At 48.0% G+C, this 27837-nt stretch overlaps 8 protein-coding genes across 8 annotated transcripts; 3 read left to right on the top strand and 5 right to left on the bottom strand.

The window, feature by feature from the left end:
- Positions 1-3450: 3450 nt before the first annotated feature.
- PG986_014995 (carboxylesterase) lies at positions 3451-6488 on the bottom strand (the record flags this gene model as incomplete). The annotated part of the gene is made up of 4 exons (XM_066851217.1): positions 3451-3648; positions 3983-4204; positions 4429-4737; positions 5409-6488. The coding sequence occupies 4 exons, from the start codon at positions 6486-6488 to the stop codon at positions 3451-3453; spliced, it is 1809 nt and encodes a 602-aa protein (XP_066693455.1).
- A 678-nt stretch (positions 6489-7166) lies between these two features.
- PG986_014994 (kinetochore sim4 complex subunit FTA2 domain-containing protein) lies at positions 7167-8028 on the top strand (the record flags this gene model as incomplete). The annotated part of the gene is made up of 2 exons (XM_066851216.1): positions 7167-7346; positions 7399-8028. The coding sequence occupies 2 exons, from the start codon at positions 7167-7169 to the stop codon at positions 8026-8028; spliced, it is 810 nt and encodes a 269-aa protein (XP_066693454.1).
- A 1659-nt stretch (positions 8029-9687) lies between these two features.
- Positions 9688-11163, top strand: PG986_014993 (phenylalanine ammonia-lyase; the record flags this gene model as incomplete). The annotated part of the gene is made up of 3 exons (XM_066851215.1): positions 9688-10071; positions 10487-11093; positions 11144-11163. The coding sequence occupies 3 exons, from the start codon at positions 9688-9690 to the stop codon at positions 11161-11163; spliced, it is 1011 nt and encodes a 336-aa protein (XP_066693453.1).
- A 1413-nt stretch (positions 11164-12576) lies between these two features.
- On the bottom strand, positions 12577-12987 carry PG986_014992 (uncharacterized protein; the record flags this gene model as incomplete). Its single annotated transcript, XM_066851214.1, has 2 exons — positions 12577-12642; positions 12823-12987. The coding sequence occupies 2 exons, from the start codon at positions 12985-12987 to the stop codon at positions 12577-12579; spliced, it is 231 nt and encodes a 76-aa protein (XP_066693452.1).
- A 308-nt stretch (positions 12988-13295) lies between these two features.
- Positions 13296-13652, top strand: PG986_014991 (uncharacterized protein; the record flags this gene model as incomplete). The annotated part of the gene is made up of 1 exon (XM_066851213.1): positions 13296-13652. One exon carries the CDS (start codon positions 13296-13298, stop codon positions 13650-13652), a length of 357 nt encoding a protein of 118 aa, XP_066693451.1.
- Positions 13653-14898: 1246 nt separating this feature from the next.
- PG986_014990 (uncharacterized protein) lies at positions 14899-16043 on the bottom strand (the record flags this gene model as incomplete). Its single annotated transcript, XM_066851212.1, has 2 exons — positions 14899-15321; positions 15396-16043. The coding sequence occupies 2 exons, from the start codon at positions 16041-16043 to the stop codon at positions 14899-14901; spliced, it is 1071 nt and encodes a 356-aa protein (XP_066693450.1).
- Positions 16044-16541: 498 nt separating this feature from the next.
- PG986_014989 (uncharacterized protein) lies at positions 16542-18511 on the bottom strand (the record flags this gene model as incomplete). The annotated part of the gene is made up of 4 exons (XM_066851211.1): positions 16542-16898; positions 16987-17303; positions 17372-18252; positions 18333-18511. The coding sequence occupies 4 exons, from the start codon at positions 18509-18511 to the stop codon at positions 16542-16544; spliced, it is 1734 nt and encodes a 577-aa protein (XP_066693449.1).
- Positions 18512-19792: 1281 nt separating this feature from the next.
- Positions 19793-20532, bottom strand: PG986_014988 (Ubiquitin-like protein; the record flags this gene model as incomplete). The annotated part of the gene is made up of 2 exons (XM_066851210.1): positions 19793-20216; positions 20474-20532. The coding sequence occupies 2 exons, from the start codon at positions 20530-20532 to the stop codon at positions 19793-19795; spliced, it is 483 nt and encodes a 160-aa protein (XP_066693448.1).
- Positions 20533-27837: the final 7305 nt, after the last annotated feature.

The following is a 27837-nucleotide window of genomic DNA, read 5'->3' as shown; positions in this document are numbered from 1 at the left end:
AGGTTATAATAATTTAAGGCGTCGAATTACACGGTTACGTTATTCCTTCGTATATTATTTTTTCCGGGAAAACGCACTTTTTTTAATATAAAAACAGCTTATTACCGAAAATTAAATAATCGCAGTTACTAAAAATAGCTGGATTATAAATAAAAAAAGCGAAAACTAAATTCAACACTTTAATTAATATATTAGGTTTCGTACGAAAGGTCGTTATCGCCTTTTAATTTTAAACGGCCACGAAAATTACTACTCGATAAATTTCGAACTTTATTATAAAAATAACTCGATTATTACACTTTATATACTTTTTTATTTGTCGTATAAACTCTAGCCTTTTAATATCGGCTATTTCCGTGCGTTAAAAAAGGCGTACGGGAAAGAAATTAAAAGTTTTATACGGGCGTATATCACTCACATCTTAAAAGAAAACTTCCTATTAGCGTTTTTAAAAGCGTTCTAAGCGACTTTCACCGTTTCGAATATATAAAAAGGCTTCCGAGGGATAAGACTCGTCCCGTACGATCCGGAATATATTATTTTATAATTAAATATAAAGCTACGTATTTTAATATTCTTAGGGACGTTTTCCGGCCTACCTATTTTTAAAAAATTTAAAAACCCTAAATAATTTAATTAAAGCCTAATTTTAAACCGAGTACGTTAAAAATCGAATCGCGCGATATTAAAATAGCTCTCCGATATTAATTTTCGTTAAACTTAACTAAATCGCGAAAAATATAACGTAGATTATACACCGGCTCGTTTTTTTAAAAGGTAAAGTAACCGTATTATAAGAGGTAAATAAAATATTTAGCCGGCGCCGCCGTACGAAAAAAAAAACGGCTATAAAATAAACAATTATTTCGTATATAAATTAAAAAAGACCTGTAGTTTTAAAGGGAGGTTAATAGATAATTATAGAATAAATCGCGCCGAAGTAGTGGTCGTACGAAAAGGCTTAAGAAGCGCCCGCGACGCTGTAAAATCTACGGGGAGCCCGGGCATAATACGCGTATTTATTAAAATAATATAAAAGTATTTAAAGAGGAGGATTCCGATTAATTTTAATATATTAAATACATTATAATGGAATTAATTTATATTTCGTTATACGAGGCCTTAGAAAGTGTTTAATTAAACCGTGTGTTTAATTAAACCGTGGATTACGTTAAAATTAATGCTAAAGAAACTTAAAAGATACGTAGTACGGCCGTTTAAAAGGTTTACGGTTTAAATAATAAGCATTAGTTTTACGAGGGGGTTTAATGTCTTCGTCGTAAAGTTTTAAAATACCTTAGGTTAAAAATAGCCGTGTAACGCTGTAATAATTTAATAGCTCGTAGTATTTAAACTAAATAACCGCGTAATAATATATAAAGCTATTACATTAATTATCGACGAAAAAAAAGAGTATATAAATTAACTCGAAAACTATTATAATAGGGTTTTAAGTCCTTAGTATTTAAGTGATTATAACTATTTTATTACTTATTTTTTTTAAATATATTTCGAAGTGACTCTCTAAATTAATATAATAAGGGCGTGTCGCGCTACGGATACCCTTAAGAATAACGGACCTACGGACTTTACTGTTCTAATTTTATTAATCCTTACACTTTATAGTGCTTACGTATTAACTCTTTCGGTGTATTATTAAGTAATCTATACGAATGCTAATAGTATAAGATTCTCGCGCCCTAATAAAATAGATAAGCTCGCTCTTTTTAAGGTTAAATTCCATTCCTTTCGTGCGTGCCTAGCGGTTATAGGTTTTTTATGCTCTTTTTAAATTACGGCATCTTATAGCGTGGTCCGATTCTATAGCAATAAGATTCGTGTCGTCTACGAATCCGATAATAATAAGCTGCTCGTGAGCTATTAGCTTTTTATATAGAGTAGTGATATAAAGGATAAAGAGGATCGGTGATAGCGGAGAGCCCTACGGTACACCGGCGCGGAGTTGGATTCTCTCCGACAACTTGCCGTCAAAGTGGAAGCGGATCGACCTGTCCGTAATAAAGCTTTCGACATATCGTAACCCTAACCCGTCACCTGCTATCGGGCTACATAGTCTACTACCCCGGCCACGACTTCTGCGGCGCCGCCCGGTCGTCTGACGAGCACTCGTGCAGGGGCTAGATGTTGAGGAACGGGGGATGCGTTGGAAGGCCCCACCAAAACGACGATTGAACCCGCCTCCGTAAATGTTACACTCTAAGGGTATGGACTGCTACGTAGTCGGTGGTGTTGTTCTCTAAGAGCGAGGGGGGCTGCCCGGTAGGTGTAACGATGCCTATCAGGGGTCCAATAGAAACCTGGTAGAACTGTTAGATATCACGTGTGTCAAATGGAAGCAGATATTGTGTAGTTCAGAGTGATCTGTTCTCTTCTGTCTGTCCTTGCAGAAGAGATTTTCTCTTCTCCTTTTATCCCTCTTTGATTAGAGTCCTAGGGCTTTTGACCTGGACTCCGCATGAGAGAGTTAATATGATCGATAACCCGTTAAGGTTTTCTATATTCTCTCAGAACCTGCTCTTTGGAGAACCCTGTTATTCAACAAGAACGTACGTGGGTTTATGTTGGCAATGCGAGAAAGTATCTGGACGGATGATAGAATCACACTATCCGATAGAGCAATAGAGTAATAGGGTCTTGAACAAGTGCTGGTGCGCGGCTTGTAGTATCACAATAGGTCGTCAAGGCATGTGCCTCATCAATGGGTGAAGATTGATGCTTAGATTGATCACTGAAGTAGAGAGTGTCTATATGAAATACATAGGAAACATTCATGGCTATATATCCAATCTCTCCTTCATTGATCGGGGGGATCGTTCCGCGGGGATCACTGCGATCTTCGTGATCTCGTTGCTCCTGGATCACTGGGCGCGTCGTGATCCTTCTGATCCGTGATCACGTGATGTGGCTGCTTGTCATGGTGGCTTCGAGGCATGTCCAACGCTGCTCGAAGCATGCTGAGGGCCACTCGGTGACCGTCCTGGCTGCGTGCTGGTTCTTCTGGCTTTATGTTGGTTGCGCACGTCGTGCGTTGGTCGTAGAGGGACTGTTTGGGTTCATTTAGCTGGTACGCGCCGCGGGGCATTGTCAAGCCGTTCCGTAAAGGTGGGTCTGGGTCGTATAATTAGGCCAGGTCGTAACAGTAGGGCCCTTTAATATTTAATTTATATAACCGTGCTTTTCTCTTTAATTCATAAGTAACGATATAATGTAATAAAAAGGTAGTAGCTTAAAGAGTTATAATTTATCTTATATAAAAGCTTACATATAATTTATTATGACCAAAGGTAGGAGATGTCTTAATGTTGTTATTGCCCGCTCTATTCATTTATTCTAGTTTTAAACAAGTACCTTTGCAGATATAAGTCCGAAGATAAATCTGCCCCCCCCTCCTTAAGGCTGCCTCAGCATTGATCCGAAAAGACCATAGGGTCAACGAAACTCCACCCAAGCGAGTTCCCCATACGCAAATCGCGCCAGAGAGTCCGTGCCCGGCCCAACCGCGGCCACCCGGCGCGGCTCAACCCCTCGGAGGGATCCGCGGCAAACCGAGGTCTCAGATGCTGCATCGAATTCTCTGTCTCCGCTTGCGCCGCGGTCGGCGGCATACTGTTTACGGTCCCCGAGTTCCTGAACACCATGTGTAGGTCGACGCCATGGTGCGCGCCGCTTGTCGGATACAGGCGGGTGTTATCCTAGTCGCCAAAGTAGCGGTACTGCCACACGGGGACCCCAGCGATGCGGCGGCTCAGCGCCTAGGAGTCGTTGGGACATATAAAAGATAACAGGAACTCTTCACCTTGGGCTTTGGTTACGTTAACGCCGCGCACATAAACTAATACCACACAATATCCCTACTCGTTGCCGTTATTGCCGAGGACATAGGGCTGGGGAGAATTCGACTTAGCGGGCTTGCTCTCTTTCTCTTGTTCAGTATATTTGTTCAATTTATGTGCTGACTTACAAGTCGAGTGAATTTCCCGCCATGTAAGCGCTTAGCATAGTCGGAGAAGACGTGCTCTTCATCAACCTGTGGATAGAAAGCCGGGGTGGACCGCACTGGGTTATCGCTGGCTGCGACAGGTACTTGCGATACAGCTTTCAGTATGTCTACCCAATTCTTCGTTCGCAGGCAGTCTAAGGAATCTCTGATCAGATCCCATCTGACATTGTACCAATTATCGGCCTGGCAACTGGGTTCAGTTAACGAGAAGCTACAAGCGTTACCGGAATAAGACATTAGACTATTGATAATCGGATCATCTAGGTAAGCAAAGGCCTAGTTGTTAGCAACCAAGCCGCCTGTTAATTGCCCGAAGAGCACCATCCGAAATGGGTTTCCCCTGCAGCCCGCGGTGTTATCTCTGACCCACTCCACGGCGAGGCGCTGACCGAGGTTGTCTAGCACACCTGACGCTCCGGGGAAAAGCCGAAGGTGTTAATTTGGTAATTTAGTATAACGACGAGGACGTCCTCAGCGTCCGCCATGGATTGGCCATCGTAAAAGAGGCTACAGGTGTTCCCGTTCGTAAAGCGTCCGCCGTAGAAGAAGATGAGGACCGGCTTTCTTTGTACGACGGCGGCCTTGTTTGGCTTGGTCCATATGTTGAGGATGAGACTGTCCTCGCTTTGTGCGTTGCCCGCTCCGCCGGCAAAGTAGTCGATTCTGCGCTGCGCTTGGGGTGTGAATCCCGGGTAGTCCACCGGCCTGGGTGGCGCCTGCGGACAATCACTAGAAAGACCATATCAATAGAAGTGCAGGTTTCAGGTTTCTATGCAGGCCTGTCACGTATCTATGAGATGAAATGCCTGCCTTTCCTGTTTGAAACCTGGGCAGACCGCGCACCTGATTCACGGATGCATCCTACCGTGGGTCTGTCATAAAAGGAAGCACCAATAACATGTTCCGGTAAAGATATTGAGTGGGCTTCCCTGAAGTGTTCATACGTGGTTTGTCATTCTCAATTTGGCGAGAAAGTGCTTGGATATAGGTTGAAGGCGGTAAGCTAAGTATGAAACAAAAAGGCAGGAGAGATTCTAATTCAACCAAAAAAAAGAAAAAAAGAGAGAGACGAATATAACACTATCAATGACCCCATCCTGAACTCAGCTAGTACAAATGACATCTGACACTTGGCACCAATTCAATCAGCCGTTTTCATCCGGCCAGCGCCAACCCGGCAAGCAGCTGTCCGTCTCTAGCAGTGGCCTTGAAAATGGGAGTACAGAGGGAGCCACCATGGACAACAAACGGAATTACGCGCTGAGGAGTGCGGAGAGGTATCTCCTGATACGAGGTTACTTTGAAAACGACAAGGCGTAGTCGTCAGCAGCTTGCGAGCTTTGGGCGGAAGACGTGTCTGTGAAAAATGCGACAGAGGCTCGACGACGTTTTCGTTTGGATGATTGAGATGATGCGTCAGAGGTGAAAGATTGTCCGGGATTTTGGCTTCTCTTCCTCGTGGTTGGAATGCCCCCTGAGTGGCCGATAGTGAGCTGTTGCCGCTAAGGATCTCCTGCCTTTCGCTTTGGTAACGGCGTGAAGCGCGTTTCGTCGCTTTCGGGGTTTCTGATGAAAAATTATTCGACTTTTTACTGCCGGATTCTAGTCTGCCTGGTACGTCGCCGACAGATGATTGTTCATGGTTGGCCTCAGTTTCCGCCACGGGTAGAGCGTATGGTGGACTTTGTCCTCGGATCAATGAGCTCAGTGGTGTGTAATCACCAACTGATTTGATGCTGGCATCCTGCATGGCAAGTACCGTGAGCCACCATAAGGTTAGGTTGACTGTGAAGCTATCTTCTCCACTGGCATCCCACGGAATGCCACAATACTCGAGATATCTACCTTGCCGTCTCTGTGCATCCGCAAAGTCCTCGTCCGATTTATCGTCCAAGTCTTGGAATGAGCCGATCATGTGTGCCGCCGCTGCCGAATCGTCCTGGGCCAGTTCCTGAAGCGCTTCCGTGTCTCGGGTGAACATGGAAAGTCGCACTGCAACAAGTTCTTCTTCACTGAGGATGAAGCCGTACCTCCTGCCCCCAAGATACATGTATTTCGTGATCTGATTGAGCACCAAATCCGCTTTCCTCCTCATAGTCGAGTCAGAGGACGTGATCCACTCGGATTTCCATTTCTTGGCCGGTTTGATATCTCCGGGGAGAAGATTCGGACAAGGTTTCGTGCCCCAGCCATCCTTTTTCTGGTAGACACACCAGTCAGGTTTTTGAGGGCGAACGTTTTGACTGGTAATGTGTCCCTGCCCGTGATTCTTTCTGAAGTATATCTGGCCATCGCCAAATGGTCCCTCGGGTAACTTGCGGTGCAGTAGTTCCTGTGTTCCCCGCAAAACATGCTGTACCACCTTCTCATTCCATTGTTCTGCTAGTGTCTTGACAGACTCCTCCTCATACAAATCTAATCTCTCCGGTGAGATTTCCCTGGCATTGAGAATTTTGGGGTTATCCATCGTGTTCAATAAAACATCCTTGTATGTCTTTTCAAGATTCTCCAGCGTTAGGTCTTCCCAAGGCTTCACTTCATCCGGTTTGTATCGATGCGATCCTAACGAACTACCTCCACCCTTACACTCGCTGGAGTCGACTGTTGGATTCGGGAGCCTAAGGTAACTTAGAAAGGAGGTCGCCATATGGGCTGGAGAAACGGAACGTATTCGACTTGCGAATCAACGGTTAGCGCCGAGACCTACTGGTTGACGATGAGGACTCAAGGTTCGCATCAATGACTGGAACAGTTACGATGCTGTGATTCCACTCTTAAATGCTCAGCAGAGATTTCATCGGTACTCTCGTATGGGACAGCAGCCTACTTACTTTCACCGAGGACAAGCATCGAATGAAATCACGCTTCAGCAGCCACAGCATGATGAAACCCAATCGCGGCGGATTCCCGAATGCAGTTGGTGCAAAGTCGCATGACGCAACCTGAAAATGGAAGGTCCCAGAGTGTTGGGCGTGGTGGCCATGTTACCCTAGGTTGAGTGTTCCAAGATTCCCCGCTCCATCTGCCGGTAGATGATTCCCCTCTCCATTTGCCCGTCGATAGGAAATCGGCCAGGCCTCTTAAATATGCTGTATCGTACCAAACCACAAGGATACGGCAGGAGAACTGCAAGATGAGGGCCACAATGACACAACTGATCCCAGATATCAGAGGACCCAAATTACCTCCATTCCAGGGCGATGTAGAGAATATCGAGTTTATGGGACTGTTAAGTCCAAAGCGGCAAGACAACAGCTCTGATAATATACCCCACAGTCGAGTATTCCAGATCAACGTAGGCGGTAATAGGTACGCCTTGAAGATTGTGAGTTCTGCAGGGAAATAAAAGCCGTAAGCGGCTCGCTAACACTAATTAGTTCAACTTCTTCAACCTCGAGGACCTACGACCTTTTGTTCCCGGCGGCGAACATCTTCTGACGGACAGAATTGTGCGCTACCATCTGGATCCTTTCTACGCCGAATGTCGGGCCTTCGGGCTCCTGTTACAGGAGAAGAAGGACCACAGTCTTGCAGTGCGATGCCATGGCTATTCTTTCCTGCCACAAACTGTTGAAAACAGAATCTACGAGCAGTTCGGAATCGACGACTGGCATCGTGAGGCGGAAGACCAACAACATCCATTGCGGGCCATATTCAAGGATTACATTCCGTACAAGTCAAGTTGCGGAAGAAAGAAACTGTCCGCCATGAGGTCGAACCTGAAGCAGCTGAACGAGTTGGGGGTGTATAATATGGACATTCGGGAAGATAACTACCGCGGTGGCCGATTATTTGATTTTAGCCTTGCTATCACCGCACCTCATATCAACTTGTCGCTGAAGCTTTGGTCAAAGAGACAGATCGAAGAGGATATTAGGTATGATCTTGAATGCTTCGAACGATTCGAAAAGAGTGAGAACGAGAAACAAATGGAGAAAAGAGCTACCCAAAGCCTGGCGTCAGAAAGAGAGCTTCGATCTCGTGGAAAGAACAAGGCTCCTAGATAGTTTTCCGGGCTTACTCTAATACTCATTCAACAGAAGATGCTCACCGTGCCTTTTACGGCGTAAGTCGTGTAGGTCCTTAAGGCCTTGGTGCTTTATGTTGTCTTTCTGCCTGGCACTTCGATCCACTCGTTGCCAGGAACGATGTAGAAGAACTTCCCCATCAGGTGCAAATCCTGGACGAGTACTTTGTCGTATCGATGACGCATAGGCAGATGTTGTCCCAGCCCAAACCGTCCGTTTCCTTCCGGTAGATGATGTGGTGAATCGCGTGAGCTAAAGACGCCATCTAGAATATGAAATGATTTGGATGTTTTCCATTGTAGGTGCTCGTCAAGCGTTATCACTGTATTAAAGATAGAGTTTCGCATGAAGATGACTATCAGCTCGTCCTGCGCGGCATCCTGGGACCTTACCAATTGGCGTTATGGTGCACCGAGTGCTACGAAGCCGAAACTAGTGACTCAGGCACAAATGGATTGCAGCTGCTTGAGCCGCAAGCTCCCCCTTCAGAATTACTCAAGCTGGCCAGCCCGCAACCTGTCATAAAGAAAGAAGATAGCGAGAGTTTCAGTAAAGATTCTTCCATTACTTTGGCCAAGAAACCCATGGAGCCGACTTGGATGGTGGGCTGCGTTGGCTGCGGCGTCCACTGGACCGTTGTTGATGTGGTCATGTACGAATGCGCTGGCTGCGTGGGCACGAAGCAACTGTGTCAGGGATGTTACGAGCGCCTGATGCGCGGCGAGCTCCACGAAGGCGTCAGCCTTGAGTGTCGCTGCAACCACGAACATCTTGTCATCCCCGCGTGGGACCCAGCCCCGGCGCTTCGGGAGGCGGCAGCAGAAAACGGAGGGGCCGCAATTAATAAGAATAGCGTCCCGCTACCCCAACAGGCGGCGGATGGTAGGAAGTGGATCTCAGTTGATAAATGGAAGGCTAAGCTGAGGGAGTTGTATATGGATGGGGCGGGTAAGGTCAACAGGAGGACAGCATGAAAAAGGGGCTCAGAGAGCCGTACTCGAGGGGTTTTCTTGGTTGGGAACGAAGTAAGGAAGAATATTATGGGGTTTAATGGTATCTAAGTCGTTGAGATAAGAGGCACTGAATAGTTTTAGCATCATCCTGGTCGATCTAGTCAAATTACGAAGCCATAACCAAAAGTGTTACTGCCGGTAACCCAACGTAATCTTCTGGGCTTGTTAGGCATCTCGCAAACGAGCGGGAAGTCGATGCCACCACGAAACTCATCCATTTCAGTCTTCTGCCTACAGTATGAGGGGAACATTCAATTATATGGTCTACTAACTTGGCTCTTCGTTAGCTCGTCGCACCAGTAATAGAGTGTGTGTGGCTTCACCGAGCTCTTAATTCCCAGCTGCAGCCTTGACAACGTCCTCGGCAACAACGACCTAGTCCCTTCGCTAATCGAGAAGCAGCTTCATTATAGCTTCGCCACTATTATGTCTCCAGATTACAGCTTTAACGACGTCTATCCCCTACTTCTAGGTGTTCTCTATGTTACGAGCTGGGCTATAATGACTACGTACATATAACGTAGAGTCATGCGTGCCTCGTTCGTGGGCTCGTGCAGCAATCCTCATACGAATCAACTCCCTGATCTCTGGGCACTCGGCTGTGAGGCCGGTCATCGTCGAACTAATGCAGGACCTCTTAACACATAACATTATACCAATGATGCCTCTTCGCGGTAGCTCAGGTGACCTTAGCCCTCTCTCCTATATCACGGGCGCTATTCAAGGTAAATGTACGATCCGTATATTGTCCAAGAAGCACCAAGGCGTGTATGTAGACACTGCTTTCATGGAGTCCAAGTCAGATCCAGTGGCAATACAGGCAAAGGAAGGGCTGGGCATGACGAATGGGACAGCTATATCGGCTGCTGTGGGTGCTTTGGTCCTCTATGATACCCATGGTCTCGCTTTTCTCGCCCAGATTCTTACTGCCATGACCGTCGAGGGCTTGCACGGAACCACAGAGAGCTTCCACACATTCTTTTCCCAGACCCGACCTCATCCTGGACAGGTGAATCGTCCGAGTCTTTCACGACATAGCAGCTTATTTCCTGAGAGGAGCTAACACCTGCTTAAGGCAGAAGTGGCACGAAACATCCTCGCATTCTTGGCAGATTCTAAGCTCACCAAAGTCAACGATGGAGCCAATTCCGCGTTATGACAAGATCGATATGCTATTCGGACTAGCCCACAGTGGCTCGGTCCTATCCTGGAAGATCTCGTTCTTGCTCACCAGCAGATATCCATTGAGTGCAACTCTGCGACCGACAACCCCCTAGTGACGAAAGAGGGGAGTTTCTGCATGGTGGCAATTTCCAAGCCAAGGCAGTAACATCAGCAATGGAAAAGTCTAGGCAGGGTATCCAAGGCGTCGGCCGCATGCTCTTCTCTCAGTGTACCGAACTTATTAATCTGTCAACAAATAGAGGTCTCCCCCGAATCTCGTTGCTGAGGACCCGAACCTCTCTTTCATCTTCAAAGGTACGGATCTTAATATCGCAGCGCTAACTGCTGAGCTTGGATTCCTGGCTCATCCCATGAATCATATGCTGACAGCAGAAATGGGAAATCAGTCACTGAATTCTCTGGCTCTTGTGTCAGCTCGCTATACCAATACTGCGAATGAGGTTCTTGCACAGTTGATGGCAGCACATATGATCGCTGTCTGCCAGGCTTTGGATCTTCGTGCCATGCACCTTCAATTTCTGGAGCCCTACAAACCCCATTTCTTCGAATTGGTGGCAGCACATTTCCCGGTTGACAGGGAAGCGACTCCCTCGTTGGATGGCGAGGCCCCGAGTTCGCGTGCGGTACAGACGCCGCCGGATCTATCAATCAACCATCGCGACGGAGACCAATCTGGCACGCCCAATATGACAGGTGCCCATCAACTACCCACGTTGCTCTGGTCTCGCCTCTTGCTATCTTTCGATGCGACAGCTGGCATGGACTCTCAGGGTCGGTTCATCGAGGTCGCCATGTCTATGCATTCAACCCTCCTGGGTCACTCCGGCATCAAATCTGCTGACATAAGTATTGCCCGGTTGAACAGCTTCACCGATTCCTTTAGTGTCTCTATACAGCGCGCGTGGCTCGCACATAGAGATGCTTACCTGGTCCATGGCGATGCGTCTTCTGTCCTTGGAAAAGCGTCGAGGGTGATCTATACGTATGTACGCCATACGCTGAGGGTTCCTTTACTGGCGACAAGAAATTTGTCCACGCCTCCGTCGCATGCGTTTGAAAGTGAGTGTAGAATGAACGGTATAAAGGCACCGACCGTGGGCTCGTTTACCGGGGCAGTATATCGTGTGATGAGGGACGGAACGCTCGCAACGATAGCTATAGACCTCTTGGGGTCTTCTGCATGACGCTTATACAAGTAGAAATCTGTGCCGACATGTTCGAATACTTTGGAGTGATCATCTGTAACAAGACATCCTCATGCCGCGACATACCCGCTCGTCATTCTGAGTGTGTACCGCATCTTGTTCCGAAATCGTCAGATGGCGACCATGCTTTAAGCTAATCCGGGGCGTCGACGAGTTCCAGTGGTTTTCGAACAAGATCCTTGTTGCAACGCAGGGTGGCCTAGCTGACTCGGTCAGGGCGTGGTCGGATCAGACGAGACGACTCGGCCGAAGCAACGGTTTGGAAAACATTCCAGTTATGACTTTGGTTGGCTGCTGGGCCCATTCTCGGCATGCCTTTATTGCCCGCCCTCCAGGTCTTATTAGATTCACTAGGTAGGCCTACGAAGCGAAGGTACAAACAGAAAGGGTGGAGAAATCAGGGGACTGTAAATAGCACGATACGGTGCTAAGCACCGTTCTGGTCCGTTTTGCTTCAATTCCAAGCCTTTTTACATGATCCGTGCGGCGGTGCTGCGTCTTCCGTTTCTGGAACACTTTCTTGCACAAGGTCGGCGTCCGCTCTCCCCCCAGACAAGAGCTTAGAGAGCCGAATTAGTACTAGGGTCGGTGACGACCTGGGAATCCTCGGTGTTGTATGTTTTTTGCATTTTTACCCGGGAAGATTACTGCCTTTTGTACATCTCCTGGGATGGCCACGCTTTTCCGAACCCAGCCAGCTGTGCACACTTCTGAGACGGTCAAACTGTGGTTGGTCTAGATTCTTCCATGCGGCTCTGCAAGGCGGGATAGCTGCGACGGGCAGACAATCTTTTACGTTTCGTTGATTGGAGATACTGGGGTCAAAGATGGGCGATGAAACGGCTTGGAACAGTTTTCTATTCTTGGCAAATCCTTGGCGTTGCGACGCTGGGGCGCTTGAGTTTGAAAAAACAAGCACCAGCTCAAGCTGCCATCTGGTTTCCTCACCACTAACTCCGATGGATTTTGGTATCTTGTGGCCTCCGTGGTAATCATTCAATCAACCCTATGCATCTCTCTATTACGTGTATTTGGTATAATGTCGTAGCTCTCTGAGAAGAATCAACAGTCCGGTCTTCAATTGCACTGGCCCAGTGACTGATGCCCCACTGTGGCCGTTGGTATCAGCGTCCAACAACAACGCGCATGGTGGCAATTGTAGCGGCAGAGGGCTTCAAGCCAATCGGCAGCTAAGAAGTTCCTCAAGCAGTGTCGTTTCTGACCTGATGAAGTGGTGATGCGTTAGCTATATGAATAGTTCCAATAGGCATCGCGTTCTGTTGCTAGGGGTTTGCTTACCTTGCTTGCACATGTGCATAAGTCAAACAAGAGACGTCGTCCACCTATTCGCTGGCAATGCCTTCGCCCACAGCCGCTGCTCCTTCCGCTTTCCCTTCTGCGCCTTCGAATGTGAGCGCACCATCACCGACTACCAGGGCAGGCGAGTAGGCACCCAGGTTGATGTTCAAAGGGGCGGCGGCGGCGAACGTGGCAAAGGTCGCGAAGACCATGGCGATGGCGGTTCTGGCGTACATGTTGGTAGAGTTGAGGGGGTAGTAGTTGGGAGAGAGGGAGGGAGGGTATTGATTAGGTTTAGGTAGACGGGAAAACGCAGATGACCAGATCTGAAGAGGAGTAAAAGAATAGAAATGGTGCACCTGGCACGTTTGCTCAAGCCGAGGAATTATATGGTAAAAGAGTAAAGAGTTGAAGAGACAGCAAGATAACTCCAAAAAGGAAAGGAAGAGAGAAGGAGGAGAAGAGACGAAGAAGATATACCAAGCTTCTTTTAACATGGCAATTGGAGTCGAGGCCCCGATTCGACTGCAAGCGCGATACCAGAATGCTTGGGCTCGAAGCCAAGTTTGAACAAACATGGCCCTTGATGCTCCCTGGTGGTGTTTCGGGAGAGGGTCTTGGCGAGCTTCAGCTTTCGGCCAAGGTGTGGGATCGCCCGGCCGCTCTTGGGGCCTTTCGGGGCCTGGAGCTGCAAGCTGCCCAAGACAATGGAGCTATATTTAGTACCGCGAGGAAAGATGAACACGGTCGCGTGCAGTCGGCCGGAGATTCATCCTTCCCATTTGAGCAATGGGGATATGTATCGAGGGGCAAAGATGGCCGAAGGTGTTACAAATCGCCCACCAGAATCGGCTTGGCATGCAACCCCACGCTGGGGTCGGCGCGCGCAGAGGCGTGCTGAGGCGACGACAAGAAACAGGCTAGCAGAGGGAGGAAACATTAAGAGGACCAGCTATGACACCCGGGTTGCATTTGGTAGATGGAAACAGATCAAAACTCCGAGCACGCAATTGAATATGGCAGTTGAATACCCAATTGGAGGTTAGGTGCTGGCAGATAGATTTCATTAATGACCAATTGCATGTAACATCCTCTGATGGTCGCGAATGGCCCAATCGAGGCATTGGTGCAACTCGCCTGGAGGTACAGCCCTAGTTAGTGCCCGGGAAAGAGGACACTGTAAACCGCCCGAGTCATTGAGACGATGGAAACGATTAGGTTGGCCTCGTATTTCTGCCCGTGCTACATATTAGTCGAATCGAAATGATCCCCAAAATGCCATCTGAACCTTTGAAAGATGTTGAGGCGATATCTGATCACAGGTTTCGTTCATTTAAACATCGCATGCCAAGTTGGCCAAGGCGAGGCGAATTGGAGCCTCGCTGTCCATTCCGCCCACAGCGACAGCGTCAAGTTCCGTTCCGAGATGCCACAAAAGGCTTGATCTCGTAACCTAGTAACAGTCTAACAGTCTAATAAACTTAATCTTTTACAGAGTGGTGGTGCCAAGACACTTGCGCGACCCGTGTGTTTTTTTCTTTTGGTTGTTTTGTCGCATGTCGAGTTTTCTTCTACTAGGCGGCTCGAATTACCTACCTACTCGACTGACGTCCGTCAAATCCAGGAGCCAACATTTGCGAAACACCCGATATGTTTGCTCAGTTCAGCGAGCGAGCGAAGGTCTAGAATTTCTGCCGGTCAGGATTTTCTGATGATAATGAAAAGCTGCGATTGGCAATGACGGTCGTTGGATCAAGTGCCAAATGACTCGGTGTCGCTTGCAGTCAACATACCCGTTAGACTTCCAATTTGTCGCCCAACCACCTGTCTAGAGACGCCCACCTACAAGCACGAGTTGCCATTCTTTCTTGCAGCTTTTCATTGATTGGGATTTGGCGAGAGCAGAACGAGCGATCTTGTGGGAGTTACTGGCTGTCGTATTCCAAAGCCCGTCTTGCCCAACGAACATCAACGCCAGAGGGTAGGCACGCGAAGGCATGAAGCGTCCCGGAACCTTACCCCGAAGCTTAATGTCATGATCTGCCAACAGACTCTTTAAGGAGGTTCTTATCTGTCCTTCATCTTCTCCTTGGACAGATCGACCTTCCTTAGGTTGCTTCCTCGCGTCGTAGCCCTCGTCCCGTCTCTCACTCGCTCATCCTAACCACCACCTTCCCTTTCGCCCTCTTCGAAGCCACCCTCTCGTACGCCGTCGTGACCTCGTCCATCGTGAACTCCGAATCAACAATGACCTCTTTAAGGTCGCCCTTCTCGATCCAACCCGCCACCTCCCGGGCGCCTGCCCCCGAAGGGCCCATGCCGAGGATCTTGTAACTGCGCGGCGTGCCCCCCAGAATGACCGGTCGGATCTGATGCATGAGGAAAGGGTAGATGCCTTGCGATTTTCCGCCCACGATGCTCAGGAACCTTCCATCGGGGCGGAGGTAGCTGGGGCTTCGGGTGTACAACTCGCTGTCGCCCACGCAGTCGACCACTAGATCCAGCCTGTGATCTTGCGTGGACTCGGCGATGAAACTGTACAAGTCTTGATGTGCCGTGTAGTCAATCACCTGCATCTCACGCGTTAGAAAGGAGTCTTCCAGATTGCACCAACAGGTAGGTAATCGCATCCCAAGAAACTCACCTCGTCGGCCCCCAACCTCCGCACCATCTCAGCATTCATCCCCGAGCAGACCCCAACCACGTACGCCCCCCTCGCCTTGAGGACCTGCACCAGCACCGACCCCACGCCACCGCTAGCCCCGTTTACCAGCACCCGCACTCCATCCCACCTCTTCACCCTCCCCACCCTCCCCACCCCCTCCGCCTCCGCCTCCGCCTCCCGCAGCACCAACGCCGCCGTCTGCCCCGTAACCCCCAGTCCCACCGCAGCCCTCGGCGACCCAAGCAGCTGCTTCGGTACCGCCGCGACCAGATCCGCCGGCACCACCAACACCTCCGCCAGCGTCCCCGCCCCGAAGAACACCTGCCGCACCCCCAGCGCGCCGCACACCAGCGTGCCCGGCTTCGCCACCTCCGACGATGATGCCCCGGGACCAGCGGCCAGGACCTCGCCGACGAAGTCGAGGCCCGCGAGCGGGTTGCGGCGCCACGGGAGCCAGGACGGGATCGTCGCCATGAGGGCCAGGTCGGCCGGGTTGAGGCCCGCGTAGAGCACGCGCAGGAGCAGGTTGTTGCCCGTTACCGCTGCGGCTGCGGCTGCTGTGGTGGACGGCGCCGGGCGGTGCGGGTCTAGGGTCAGGCCGGTTTGGGTTACGGTCCAGGCGCGCATGGTTGGGGGTGGTGACGCCATCGTTGTTGATGGGATTGCGTGGGGGGTTGGGGAACTCGTGAAAAAATGGAGGATGGAATTTAATTGAGTATATTAGTCATGAATTTGATTCGTTGTTATGCCGTCCTTTCAATTGGGTCATAATCTGATGTGTTCGCTTTGGAAAGGGTCGGTCAATGGTTGTGAGTGAGTGCATTCGTGACATCCCACTTCTTGGTGGTTTTGACTTTTTGGTGCCAAGTTCGTCTCAAACATGGTCCGTGCAGGGTCAAAAGGGGGCCGAATAGGGGTTTCTAGGAAGACAAGAGTTATCGAGAAACGTGAAGAGTTTAGCCCGGTCTTTCACGGCTATTCGGGGCCAGAAATTGTTCTATGTGATCTAATATCTAGACATATCATTGATCGGTACCATTTAGAAAGAGCTACCTGGGCCAAATAGTGTCCACGACAATGCAGCCAGCCCCTGACCACCACAGAACTGTCTACCTCCTTCCCCTACTAATCCTCCTCCACCATCCTACCCCTCCTCCTCTCCCGCTCCACCACGAAATCCAACAGTCCCACATCCCGCTGCGCCAGCGCCAAGTTGGCCGCGTCCTCGGCGCCCGTGTGGCTGCCGAACACGCGGTCCATCTCCTCGAGCGTCGCGTTCTTGGTCTCGGGCAGCACGAGCCAGACCCAGACGAAGCCGCCCACCAGGAAGACGGCGAAGAAGATGTAAGTGCCCCACGCCCAGGCCTCGAGCATCGGCGACACGAAGAAGGCGATGGCGAAGTTGTTGACCCAGTTCGAGTTGGCGCCGATGGAGACGCCGCGGGCGCGGATCGAGAGGGGGAAGATCTCGGAGACGACGACCTAGAGATGGATGTCAGTACATATTTGACTTTGGTGGTGGGGGAGGGGGAGAGAGTAAGGAAAGAAAAGAAAAGAAGAAGTGACATACCCAACTAGCCGGCCCCCAGCCGAACCCGAAGCCCGCAATGTAGACCCAGATCAGCACCACGGCGGCCCAGCCCGCGTCCATGTGGCTCGGCCAGTCGTGGCGGAACTTGGCGACGATGATGCCGACCGAGAGGATGCTGACGAACATGATGACGGAGCCGCTCAGGAGCATGGTCTTGCGGCCCAGCCGGTCGATGAGGAACATGGCCGGCAGCGTGCTGATCATGAAGACGGAGCCCGTGACGCCCGTGGCCAGGAGGGCGATGGTGCCCGTCGAGAAGCCGAAGCTCTGGAAGACGTTGGAGGCGTAGTAGATGACTGGAAGAGTAGGTCATCGATCAGCAAGTGTCATGCTTTGAAAGGGGGAGGGCTTTAAATCAACTTACTCGCATCAATGCCGCTCCACTGCTGCCAGAACATGACCAGCCAAGCCGTCGCCACGCGCTTAAAGTTATCCCACGTCCGGAAAATCTGCACGTATCCATAAATCTCCCTCTTAAAGACCGCCATCCACTGCCCCGTCCGGTCATCCCGGACCTCCTCGAGGTCGGGGAAGTGCCGGACGAAGTCGCGCTGCTCGAACAGGGCTTCGGCCTTGATCTCGAGGAACTCGGCGCGGACCTCGTCGTCGTCGATGTCGCGCTTGCGCAACCAGGCCAGCGTCTTCTGGGCCTCCTCGTCGCGCCCGACTTTCACGAGCCAGCGGGGCGAGAAGGGCATCCACCAGATCCCCACGGCGAGCAGGGCGGCGGGGATGCCCTGGATGATGGACGGGAGGCGCCAGGCGAGGTCGGATTGGCCGTGGGGGCCGCCGATGAAGTTGCAGCCGTACCCGATCCAGAAGCTGAGCATGATGCCCAGGATGGTGGCGAACTGGTAAAAGCTCACAATGAACCCGCGGGTCTCGGGCGAGGCGATCTCGGCATTATATAAGGGGCCCACGCCGCTGAAGGTGCCGACGCCGAGACCCGTGAGGAAGCGGCCCGCGTACAGCAGGGCCGGGTTGCCCGCGGTGGCGCCGATGTACAGGTAGCTGCCCAGCAGGGTGTAGCAGCAGCCCGAGAACATGGCGTACTTGCGCGAGAAGATCTCGCCCACCAGCCCGGCGGATAGCGAACCGACGATGCCGCCCAGCTGCAGGATCGACGTGAGCCAGCCCGTCGCCGTCGACGAGGCCACCACGGTCGGGAAGTTCTCCGTGAACCGGGCCATGACGAGTGACTGCGACAGGATGCCCTGTTGGTATCCATACTCGAAACCTCCGAAGCTGTATGCCGGTCAGTCCATATGCTCGCGATGCTTTTCCCGCCAAGAAGGGAATACCCCTCTTTCTGACTCCAAACTTACGATGCGAAGAGGGCGATGAATATCAGCTTCGGGTTCGATGTGATGGACGACCATCTCGTCTTCACAGCGGCATCGACTCGCTGTTGCGCCGCAAGGGTGGCCCCGTGGGATTTCTCGATGTTGACCGAGTCGTCGGCATCGCCAATGTGTTGGGGCGCTGATACCACCTTTTCGGCCATGATGGGCGAGTTTCTCCTCAGACTTCGAAGTATGAAGGAGGTAAGGGGATAAGGGCGGAGAGAGGAACGACAGAGAGGTTCACGATTCGCGAGGGAAGGGGGAAGGGGAAGAAAGCTTTCCCTCCCGGCCACTTTATATCAAGGGGCACTGCATACGTGCCTGCATACAGTCTCCATCTTCCTCCTCTCATTACGTACATTTCTCATGCCACCATGTGGTGTATGATGTTACATTCAAAAGGAAAAACGCCAAGACCTTTCTCCACGAGTCAGGTCACTCACCGTCACGAGATGCCAAGATGCTAGGTCACTAGCCCCATTACCCCGGCCAAGCCAACCCCGGGATCACCCCGCACGATGCGGATCCACATCCCGTTCGCGGAGTCTCCTATTTCGTGGTGGTTTGCGGGTAAACTCACTTCCTCCCCCGCAAAAAAAAAAAAAAAAAAAAAAATCCTGATCGTGTGCCTCGGTGGAAAATTCTGCGGACCCTTGGAATTGCGGAGGACGCCGGGGTACGGAGGCTGGCCGTGTCCAAGTTTTGAACGAATATTGCACGCAGTAGAACTTTCCGAGTCTCGGCTGCTCTCCCCTCAGCTCATTTTCTGCTGCATTCACTGGGGTTCTACTCGCAAGTCTTTGACTTCCCTGTCCCGGTATATTGGTTTAAAATAATAGAGTCGGCCTGAGTTACTCCGGTTACAGTAGTAGCATTAAACCAAACCTTGAGAAGAAAAGAATGTTCCACTGCATGCGTGGGACGAGGTGTCTTGCGTTTTGGGTTCTGCCATGTGCGAGATCATGCGGCTAGCCGGCATCGGAACCAAGCCGTCGGTTCTCACTTTCTTCCTCTTTCAGGCCCATGATCAGCCGTGATACCAAGTAGAAGTATCACCAAGATATCTAGTGCTGATAGGCCAGATGATGACTCTTGGCGTCCCTAAAACCAATACTGTCGCTATTCCAACATGGGCTAGCTTACAGAAAAGGGTCCAATCGGATTATATAGATTCTCTCGGGAGTTGATTCTACCTCGCCAATACGGCCCGGAATAGTGCTGCCGATCCGCAGTATCTTACCAGATGGATTAGGTCAGCTTTGGCTTCCCATTGTAACGAAGTGTTGATGGAACCAGGAACGAAAGGACTTGTGTTGTTTCCATCTTCATTTGGGGTTCTTAATACATAATGAGGAATGCGATGCCGTGGGCCATTCTCATCCATTTCGTACAACACACTTCGACTACCTCAAATCAATCGAAACTACTGCTACACATTCGTCCTATCGGTAACTGCTATCAGAGCCCATGCGAACCTGGAGGGAAATGACAACACTGGCACCGGTCGCGCCATGCGATGGGCGGGCCTTGTTGCCAAAAGGAGCCGGAGCACACAGATACTCCATCTGGCCTCCCGTTGGCGACTCTGCGACGGCCGAGAATGGCGGCTGGTGTTGGGGAAGGTCGATGTCGTCGACGGCTGCCAGAATGGGTGTTAGTCTCTGAATGTCCCCCAATGCTACGACTGTTGGGCTCTCACGTGTTCGCTTCTTCTCGTGTCCCCGACGACAAAGCAGTTTCCACGCGAGTAAGAAAGTGGGTGGTAGGGTGACGATGACACCGACAATCGCAATGATGGCCTCAGTGGTAATCTCCATTTGATCCTCGTTTGTGGACTGGAACAGGGCGGCCGAGATACCAGGAGGGCTATTTCAGCATGTATGCAGTACGTCTCGAGATTCGCGATGGCAAGCTGAATAATGTATGTGTAACCCAGCAAGACACGTACCGTAAGAGGCTGCATGTGTGTCTGGTACTAATAATGGCGGTATATGATTGGTTGCATGAGCGAGTTGAGCAACACAAAACAACGCACCCAGAACGATGTTGGACGGTTGTCTTTGCCAAAGGGGAAGACACCTAGATAGATATATCCCGGAAATGATTGCGTCCCAAGAACCTACATACGTGCCCTCGATGTTGTCTGCCTCAAGGCAGGCTCGAAAGAGGGCATTGCGCCCATGACGAAGATGGTCGGGCGCACATCGTGAGGCGTCACTTTCGGATACCGGCGCGAACGAATAAGCTCCAGTAGACCCCTCCCATGGAGGCGCACAGCAGCATTGCCTCTGCAGTCAGCTTTGCAACTGCGGCTCTGGCCAATAAAACGCACAGGTCCCCGACCCAGGGTGGTGCATCATGTACATTTTCTGACTCCAAACAGGAAGCATCAACTAAGCCGTCGTCTAACGAACACTTGGCGTGTTCGTAAGAAGGCTCCGAAGGGAGAAGCAGGACCCCTATGGAGATATGTCGATTACCAGATCGCCGAAAGGCACAGAATTGGCAAGACCAGCAGCAATGTCAGACTAGATGGGACACTTTTGGACCCGTCGAAGGTCACGAAAGAAACTGGAAGATACTCGCAAAGTGCATGGTCTACTGGTATTAGTACGTTCAAATGCCTCCATCGCCTTTTTGGTTGCTGACCGATTGTGGAAGCCATTCGGCCAAAGACACCCCCCGGGTATTTGGTGACCGTCTATACCCCAAGGGATACTACTATGTCCCCCACGAGTTGGCCCAGAAACATGCCGTGGCTCATCTCCCCAGTGCAGTCTCTAAAACGTATGTCGTAAAGGTACTGCCCCCAGGTATTCTCAGCTAACATCTCCAGTGCCTTCCTCGATTCTGGTCTCTTCAGCCAACAAGGAGCTCTTATCCAAGTGGAGAGACTTGACCGTTTCTTCAAGCAGTATGCGCCTGCTCTCACGCGTCCCGTCTCGTTTCTCATCAGTCGATTCGAATCTACGCGTCCCTGAATCGACGGAAAACGAAGCTGTTCGAAGAATGGACATCATACGCTCCGGCACCATTGAGGAGGCTCTGGAAGAGCAACTTAAGCTCCTCTTTCTCCAAGCATCCAACAAATCCCTATTTGAGATGGAGATGCTCGACAAGCCATGGGCTCCAATGGTAAATTTCATCAATTTGATAGATTTTGTGGGCTTTACGCGCAAGCCCCTAGATCCTGGCGAGGATACAACATTACTGGCCGCCCGTGAGGAACTTTTCCAACGAGCTTTATTTTCGTTGGCTCGTGCCTGTCATGCCAACCGCTAAGATGCAACCCCCTCTGGCTAACCCCCCCTCACTGACCCCCCTAAAATAAATATAAAAATTAACAACAATATTAATAGATAGGTTAATTAAGTAATATATACTATATTTTAAGGTTTATTTCGGCTTGTACGTATTATAATAGAGTTACCCTCATTACTAGCTCGATTTATATTAATTTCCATTACTTTACCGGCGCCCCTTTTCGGCTTTTTTCTTAGCCTTCTTTTTTTAATGTCCTCTTAAACCTTTTTAATGTTTACTATATAAATAAAGCCTTTATTAAGGTCTTTATCGACCTTCCTTTTTTTTTAGCTTTTATTTTCTTTAGATTTACCTTTAAACCGGCTTTTTCCTATTTTAACCGGCCGATTCGAACCGTTAAATTATTAATACTCTTACCGAGCTTTTTTTATAGTAACTTTTTAATTAAATTACCGGTGGTAACTTTTATACTAAGTATCGTAACCCTTAAATTTTTAACCTGCCGGCTATTTTTTAGCGTCTCGATCTTTTTAGTTTTTAATTCGACCGGTTAACGCGCATTTTCGGCGGTAATAGCTTCGTTAATAACCCGCACTATATTAAAACGCTGGAGCCTATTATTTATCGGCTTTTCGATATTAAAAGAATAAATATTAATTATTACTTATTTATTAACGATAATTTTAAAAGTAAAAGCTACTTTATATAACGTGGTTTACTATTAAGTGGCCCGTATTATTAAGTGGTCCACCTTCACTACTTTTTAACACTTTTATAAAAGTTATTTTCACTATAACGCTTTAAATTAATTAAATTTACTCGCTATTTAATTCGCTACTCGATTTTATATACTTTTTATATATTCGCGTATTATAGCCTGTCTCGCCGTAAATTTTATAACGCCTACCGCCCGTCGCGCGCCTCTTCGACAAACCACTATTTTCGCTTTTATTAATCGCTAGCCGTTTTTTTTTACTTTCTCGTTCTACAGCCTTCGAAATTCTTTAATCGTAAAAGCTCCTTTAAACTAAACTCGCGATTTTTTAACTTTTCGGCGCTTCGAAAAGGCTAAATTAGCCTCTTTTAAAATACGCTTCCGATTATACATAAAAGTTATTTTATAGGCCATTTTAATTATACCCTTCACTATCTAGTCTACCGCATTTAAAATCGGCGTCGGAAAGCTTCCTTAATAGGCAAACATCCTTCTTTTAATATAAATAAAATGCTTAATTATTTATTAAGGGTTAAACGGTGTTTAAAAGTCGTAAATACTAGCTGTCCCCGGACGGGATAAATTAAATATAGGCGTCTAAAAACGTATATCCAGCTTATTAATTACCTTATCCGGGTTATAAAGTATTAAGCCGAATACGTTAAATCTAAATTTAATATTAGTTTCCGTAAAAATAGCGAAATATATAACTTTAAACGCGATAAAAAACTCGAGCTTTATAATATAATTTATCAAGGCCTTAATAAATAGCTCGATTTTTTCGAATAAATACGTTTTAAAGGCGAATAAAGTACTATATTAAAAAATTAAAACAAATACAATAAATAAAGAAGCATATTAATTATAATAATATCGTTATTTTAATAGTATACTTCGAATTCGGCCGAAATATAGCTTTCGTAGCCGTCGAGAATTAAAAGGCGGTAGCGACCTTTCGTTTATAATCTAGTATATTTATTAAAATATTTAATTTAATTTAAGCTTATCTTATTATCGGTTTATTTATTAAAAATCGGTTTAATTACTTAATCGCCCGGTAAATCGTATTCGGTAACCTAGTTCGCTAAATAATATTAGCCTTAAACGATTAGGAACGGCGGAATATATTAACTTTACGAATTAATATATTTAATCGCCGTCGATTATTCCCGATTATTAAGCTAAACCGACTTCGCTTTCCTACTGTTACAAGCTGACCAGCTTCGCGACCCGACTCCACTTACGGCACGGCCTTACGATGCCCCGAAGCACACCTAAGCCTTAGCGTTAGCCCAGGACCCACCAGTTAGCGCTTACGACCCACTACGATGACAAGCCACTAGGGGTCAGATATTAACCAGTACGATTGGGATAGGGCCTCGATAACAGTACTAACTGGCTGGAACGGAATGACCAGGACAGAATGGCTAGGACAGAATGGATATCCAGAACTAGATAACTACTGTGGGCTACGTGAAGATAAGATAAGGAGCTACAGGATTACGACGCTCCCAGTGATCAAGGAGTTACAGGATTACGACGCTCCCAGTAATCACGGAGCTACAGGATCGCAACGCTCCCCGCGATCCCAGGATCGCAGGAGCTAAAACGATCCAAGGAATCGGTGAAGGAGGGATTAGATATATAACCACGGATATTTCCTATATATTTTATATAAACACTCTCTACTTCAACGATTAATTTAAGCATCAATTTAATATATTGGTGAGGCATATTGCCTTAACGAACCTATTGTACCTTTAAGTCAAGTTTTACGATTAATTAAGATATTGCCCATTATATCAAAAGACCAAGTCTTCTGCACGTTTAAGTATTTTCTCGTCTTAGCTAACATAAACCCTAGTACGTTTAACGAGGTTTCTTTTAGACCCCGATAGCCGTTCGTTATATTTTAATCGCTCTTGTTTTTGCGAGTTACTACCTAAACCCTTAAGCAATATCTCTCAGGAAATATGTCTACTCCTGCTAATAATAATACTCGTTACGGGAAGGGACTAGTCGCTGGACCCAGCGCTGTACAGTCGCCCTCTCCTATAAACGTCGACAGCGACGATAGTAACGACGAATAGGAAGAACTTCGCCAGAAAATCAAGGCCTTGCAGCAAGAGAACGCTAATTACTAAGAATACTACGCTAAACTTAAGTAAAAACGTAACCACCTCCTGGCTAAAAACATTCCGGAGCAGACCAACGATAAAGATGTACGCGAGCTTCGCGAGCAGATCCGAGTGCTCCAAGCTGCCGCCAACATCATCCAAACCCCCTATCGCACCCAAAAAAGGACTGAAAATTAGCGCGCCCAGCGCCTTTAACGGAACCAGCGGGAACCTTCGAGGATTCCTAGTCCAAATCAAAGCCTATCAACGCTTTTACGAGGGAACGTTTATCGATCCAGCCCAGCGCGTGGTATATGCCGCTTCGTTCTTAAAGGGCAAGGCGCTCGCTTGGTTTGAACCCTACCTCGATGAACTTATAGAATACGATTAGCAGGTCGAGCTATACCGAAACGAAACCTAAAAGATTTTCAGCAGCTACGAAAGATTCGAGGAAGCCCTTAAATCACTCTTCTAGGATCCTGACGAAAAACGATAGGCGGAACGAAAACTCGAAACTCTACGCTAAAAGGGGTTTATAGCTAATTACTCGGCTAAGTTCCGACGTATTATGGTACGCCTCGACAGCACCGAGGATACTAAGATTATGATATACTATCGAAGCCTTAAGGAAGAGGTTAAGGATAAACTAAGCCGACTTGATGCCCCTACTAACTTTCTTAACTACATAGAGTTAGCCATTAAGATCGATACCCGGCTCTACGAACGACGCAGGGAGAAACAAAGAGGACAACCACGGTGGAATAACCGAGGCTAGACTAACCGAGCCAACGTTAGGCAACCACGATAGTCGGCTAACAATAAACGATCTACCGCTTATGGTTAACATAGTGGACTTATGGATCTTAACGCTACCTAACGAAACAATAAGGGCGAACGCAAAAAGGATATCACTTATTACAACTGCGGAAAAAACGGACACTTCGTACGGGACTGCAGGGGTCCCAAGAAAACATTTAACCGTGTCCTTAACGGACGCCAAGTTAACGCTACTAGAGTAGAGGAATCACTAGCAGCTATTAAAGGTAGTAGCGCCAATAATACGCTAAACGTGCTACACGGTAACCTATCTTGGATAGCCTGTTACGAGGACGAATATTCCACCCACTTGGCAGACAAGGAAGGAACCGGATGGTTCTCTAAAGTACCCAGAAAGGGAAAATCAACACGAACTCTCGCAATAATGCGACGACAGCTATCATTAAGCGAAAAGAGTCTTAATAATAGAAGGGACTTAAGCCTTATAGCGGTACTAAACGGAATCTAAAGCCCACGACAGCTATTTAATCTACTAATAAATAAGCTAATCCCTAAAATTATTAAGACTCGAAACCTCGATTAAAACGAATAGATAACTATCCCCGGAGTTATATTACTATCTTTATTAAAGCTGCGAGAAATCCTTATTTAATAAGGATTCGAGAACCTTAGCGGGAACTACGCCGTAGGCGATAACCCACGAATATCCCCAGTTTACGAGGAATACTTTACCTTATTTTAGATAAGATGCGTACATAACGGTTATACCGAGTATTTATCCGAGAAGTTAGCTAATGAATAGTTTCCGAAACGAGTAGGACGAGGGCTTATTAAAGAACCTTACTTAGACTATTAGCTAAGAAAGATTAAGGTGTTAATCCCCGATATTAAAAGGGTATATCTATTCGCGAAAAGAGACCCGTAATGGCCGAACCAGTACTACTTCGACTAGCGAAATTAGAGGGACTGTAAAGAAGACCGATGTCTTTAGTATGCATAAGAAAAGTCCCGAGCTTACCGATTACTTAAGGAAAGCGCGCTGTACGCTCGTTTGCAACACACCTCCGATATAAACGAAGAGCCCGAATCCTAGATACGAGGACTAGTAATAATTACTAGACCTGAACCTACGCTATTACCAGCGTATAAGCCTACGCCTACGCTTACCTTAACACAACGAGCGATTTTGCGTCGATAATAAGGGATACGAGGAGACCCCGGTCACAAAAGGCAACAGTCGGGAAACGATTTCCGCCGGCTATAACGGGACAATAACCGACGGGACAAGATAAGTCCCTATGCCTTACAACGAATAAACGAGATATCTATAAGCATATCGTTTTAATGATAGACATTAAGGGAATTACTATTAAAGCGCTACTTAATAACGGAGCGCAAGGAAACTATATCTCACTACGAATCGTTAATAGCCTAGAATTAAATTAGTAAAAAAAAGACGCCCTATACCGACTTAGGACCGTAGATGGAGGACTTATAACCTACGAAGATAGAGAAGTACGAAGGGAAGTCGCGAACCTTTCGGTTAACATCGGAGGACGTTATAAACGAATTACGTATAACATCACGGAAGTATTAGGATACGATATAATACTGGGGATACCCTAGTTACGGGTAAGTAATCCCAGAGTTAACTGGAAAATAGGCCAACTTTAGTAGGATACACCAGGAAGAGGTTTAGCCGCTGGGCAGCGTTCCAGGAAGGGACCCCCAAATAAGCCTAAAGTACTTCGAGTATATATCATTACGAAAGAACTTAAGCCGAACGTCACGACGATTATACCAAAAAAATACCGGCAGTTTAAAAACCTCTTTAATGGGAAACTAAAGACGGGTTTACCGCCTTATACACGGTGGGATCACGAGATACCCCTTAAAGAAGGGAAAAAACCACAGTTTATACCGATATACAAGCTTAATTAGGAGCACGAATAAGTACTCAAAGAATACATCACCGAGAACCTCGAAAAAGGTGTAATACGACTATCCACTTCGCTAACAGGATACCTCATCCTATTCGTTCCTAAAAAAAGCAAAGACGGGATAAAAAATGGAGGTTATGCGTCGACTATAGGAAGCTTAACGAGATTACCATTAAAAACCGATACCTACTTCCCCTGATTAACGACCTACGCGACAAACTCCACAAGGCAGCTATTTTTATAGCACTCGATCTGCCTAACGCGTACAACCTGATCCGTATTAAAGGAGGAGAAGAGTGAAAAACGGTATTTCGGACCAAGTATAGGCATTTTAAGTACCAAGCTATGCCTTTTAGACTTACTAATGCGCCTACGAGTTTTTAGAGCATGATTAACTATGTTCTGCGAGAATACCTCGACAAATTCGTAGTAGTCTACCTGGACGATATCCTTATCTACTCGGAGGACGAGGAATAGTACAAAGAGCACGTTAAGATGGTGCTCTAAAAGCTGCAAGACGCTAAACTTTTAGTTAACCTAGAGAAAAGCGAGTTCCACAAGAAGTTAATCACCTTTATGGGATACGTGGTATCCCTAGGAGAAATCCGAATGGAACCCTCTAAGATATTAGCAGTACGAGAGTGGCCTAGGCCCATAAGCGCTACCGAAGTTAG

This window comes from Apiospora aurea (genome assembly GCF_038362705.1).
Source record: "Apiospora aurea strain CBS 24483 chromosome Unknown utg000010l_segment0_segment0, whole genome shotgun sequence".
In the NCBI taxonomy this organism is placed as follows: domain Eukaryota; kingdom Fungi; phylum Ascomycota; class Sordariomycetes; order Amphisphaeriales; family Apiosporaceae; genus Apiospora; species Apiospora aurea.
This window is presented reverse-complemented; position numbering and strand designations above follow the sequence as displayed.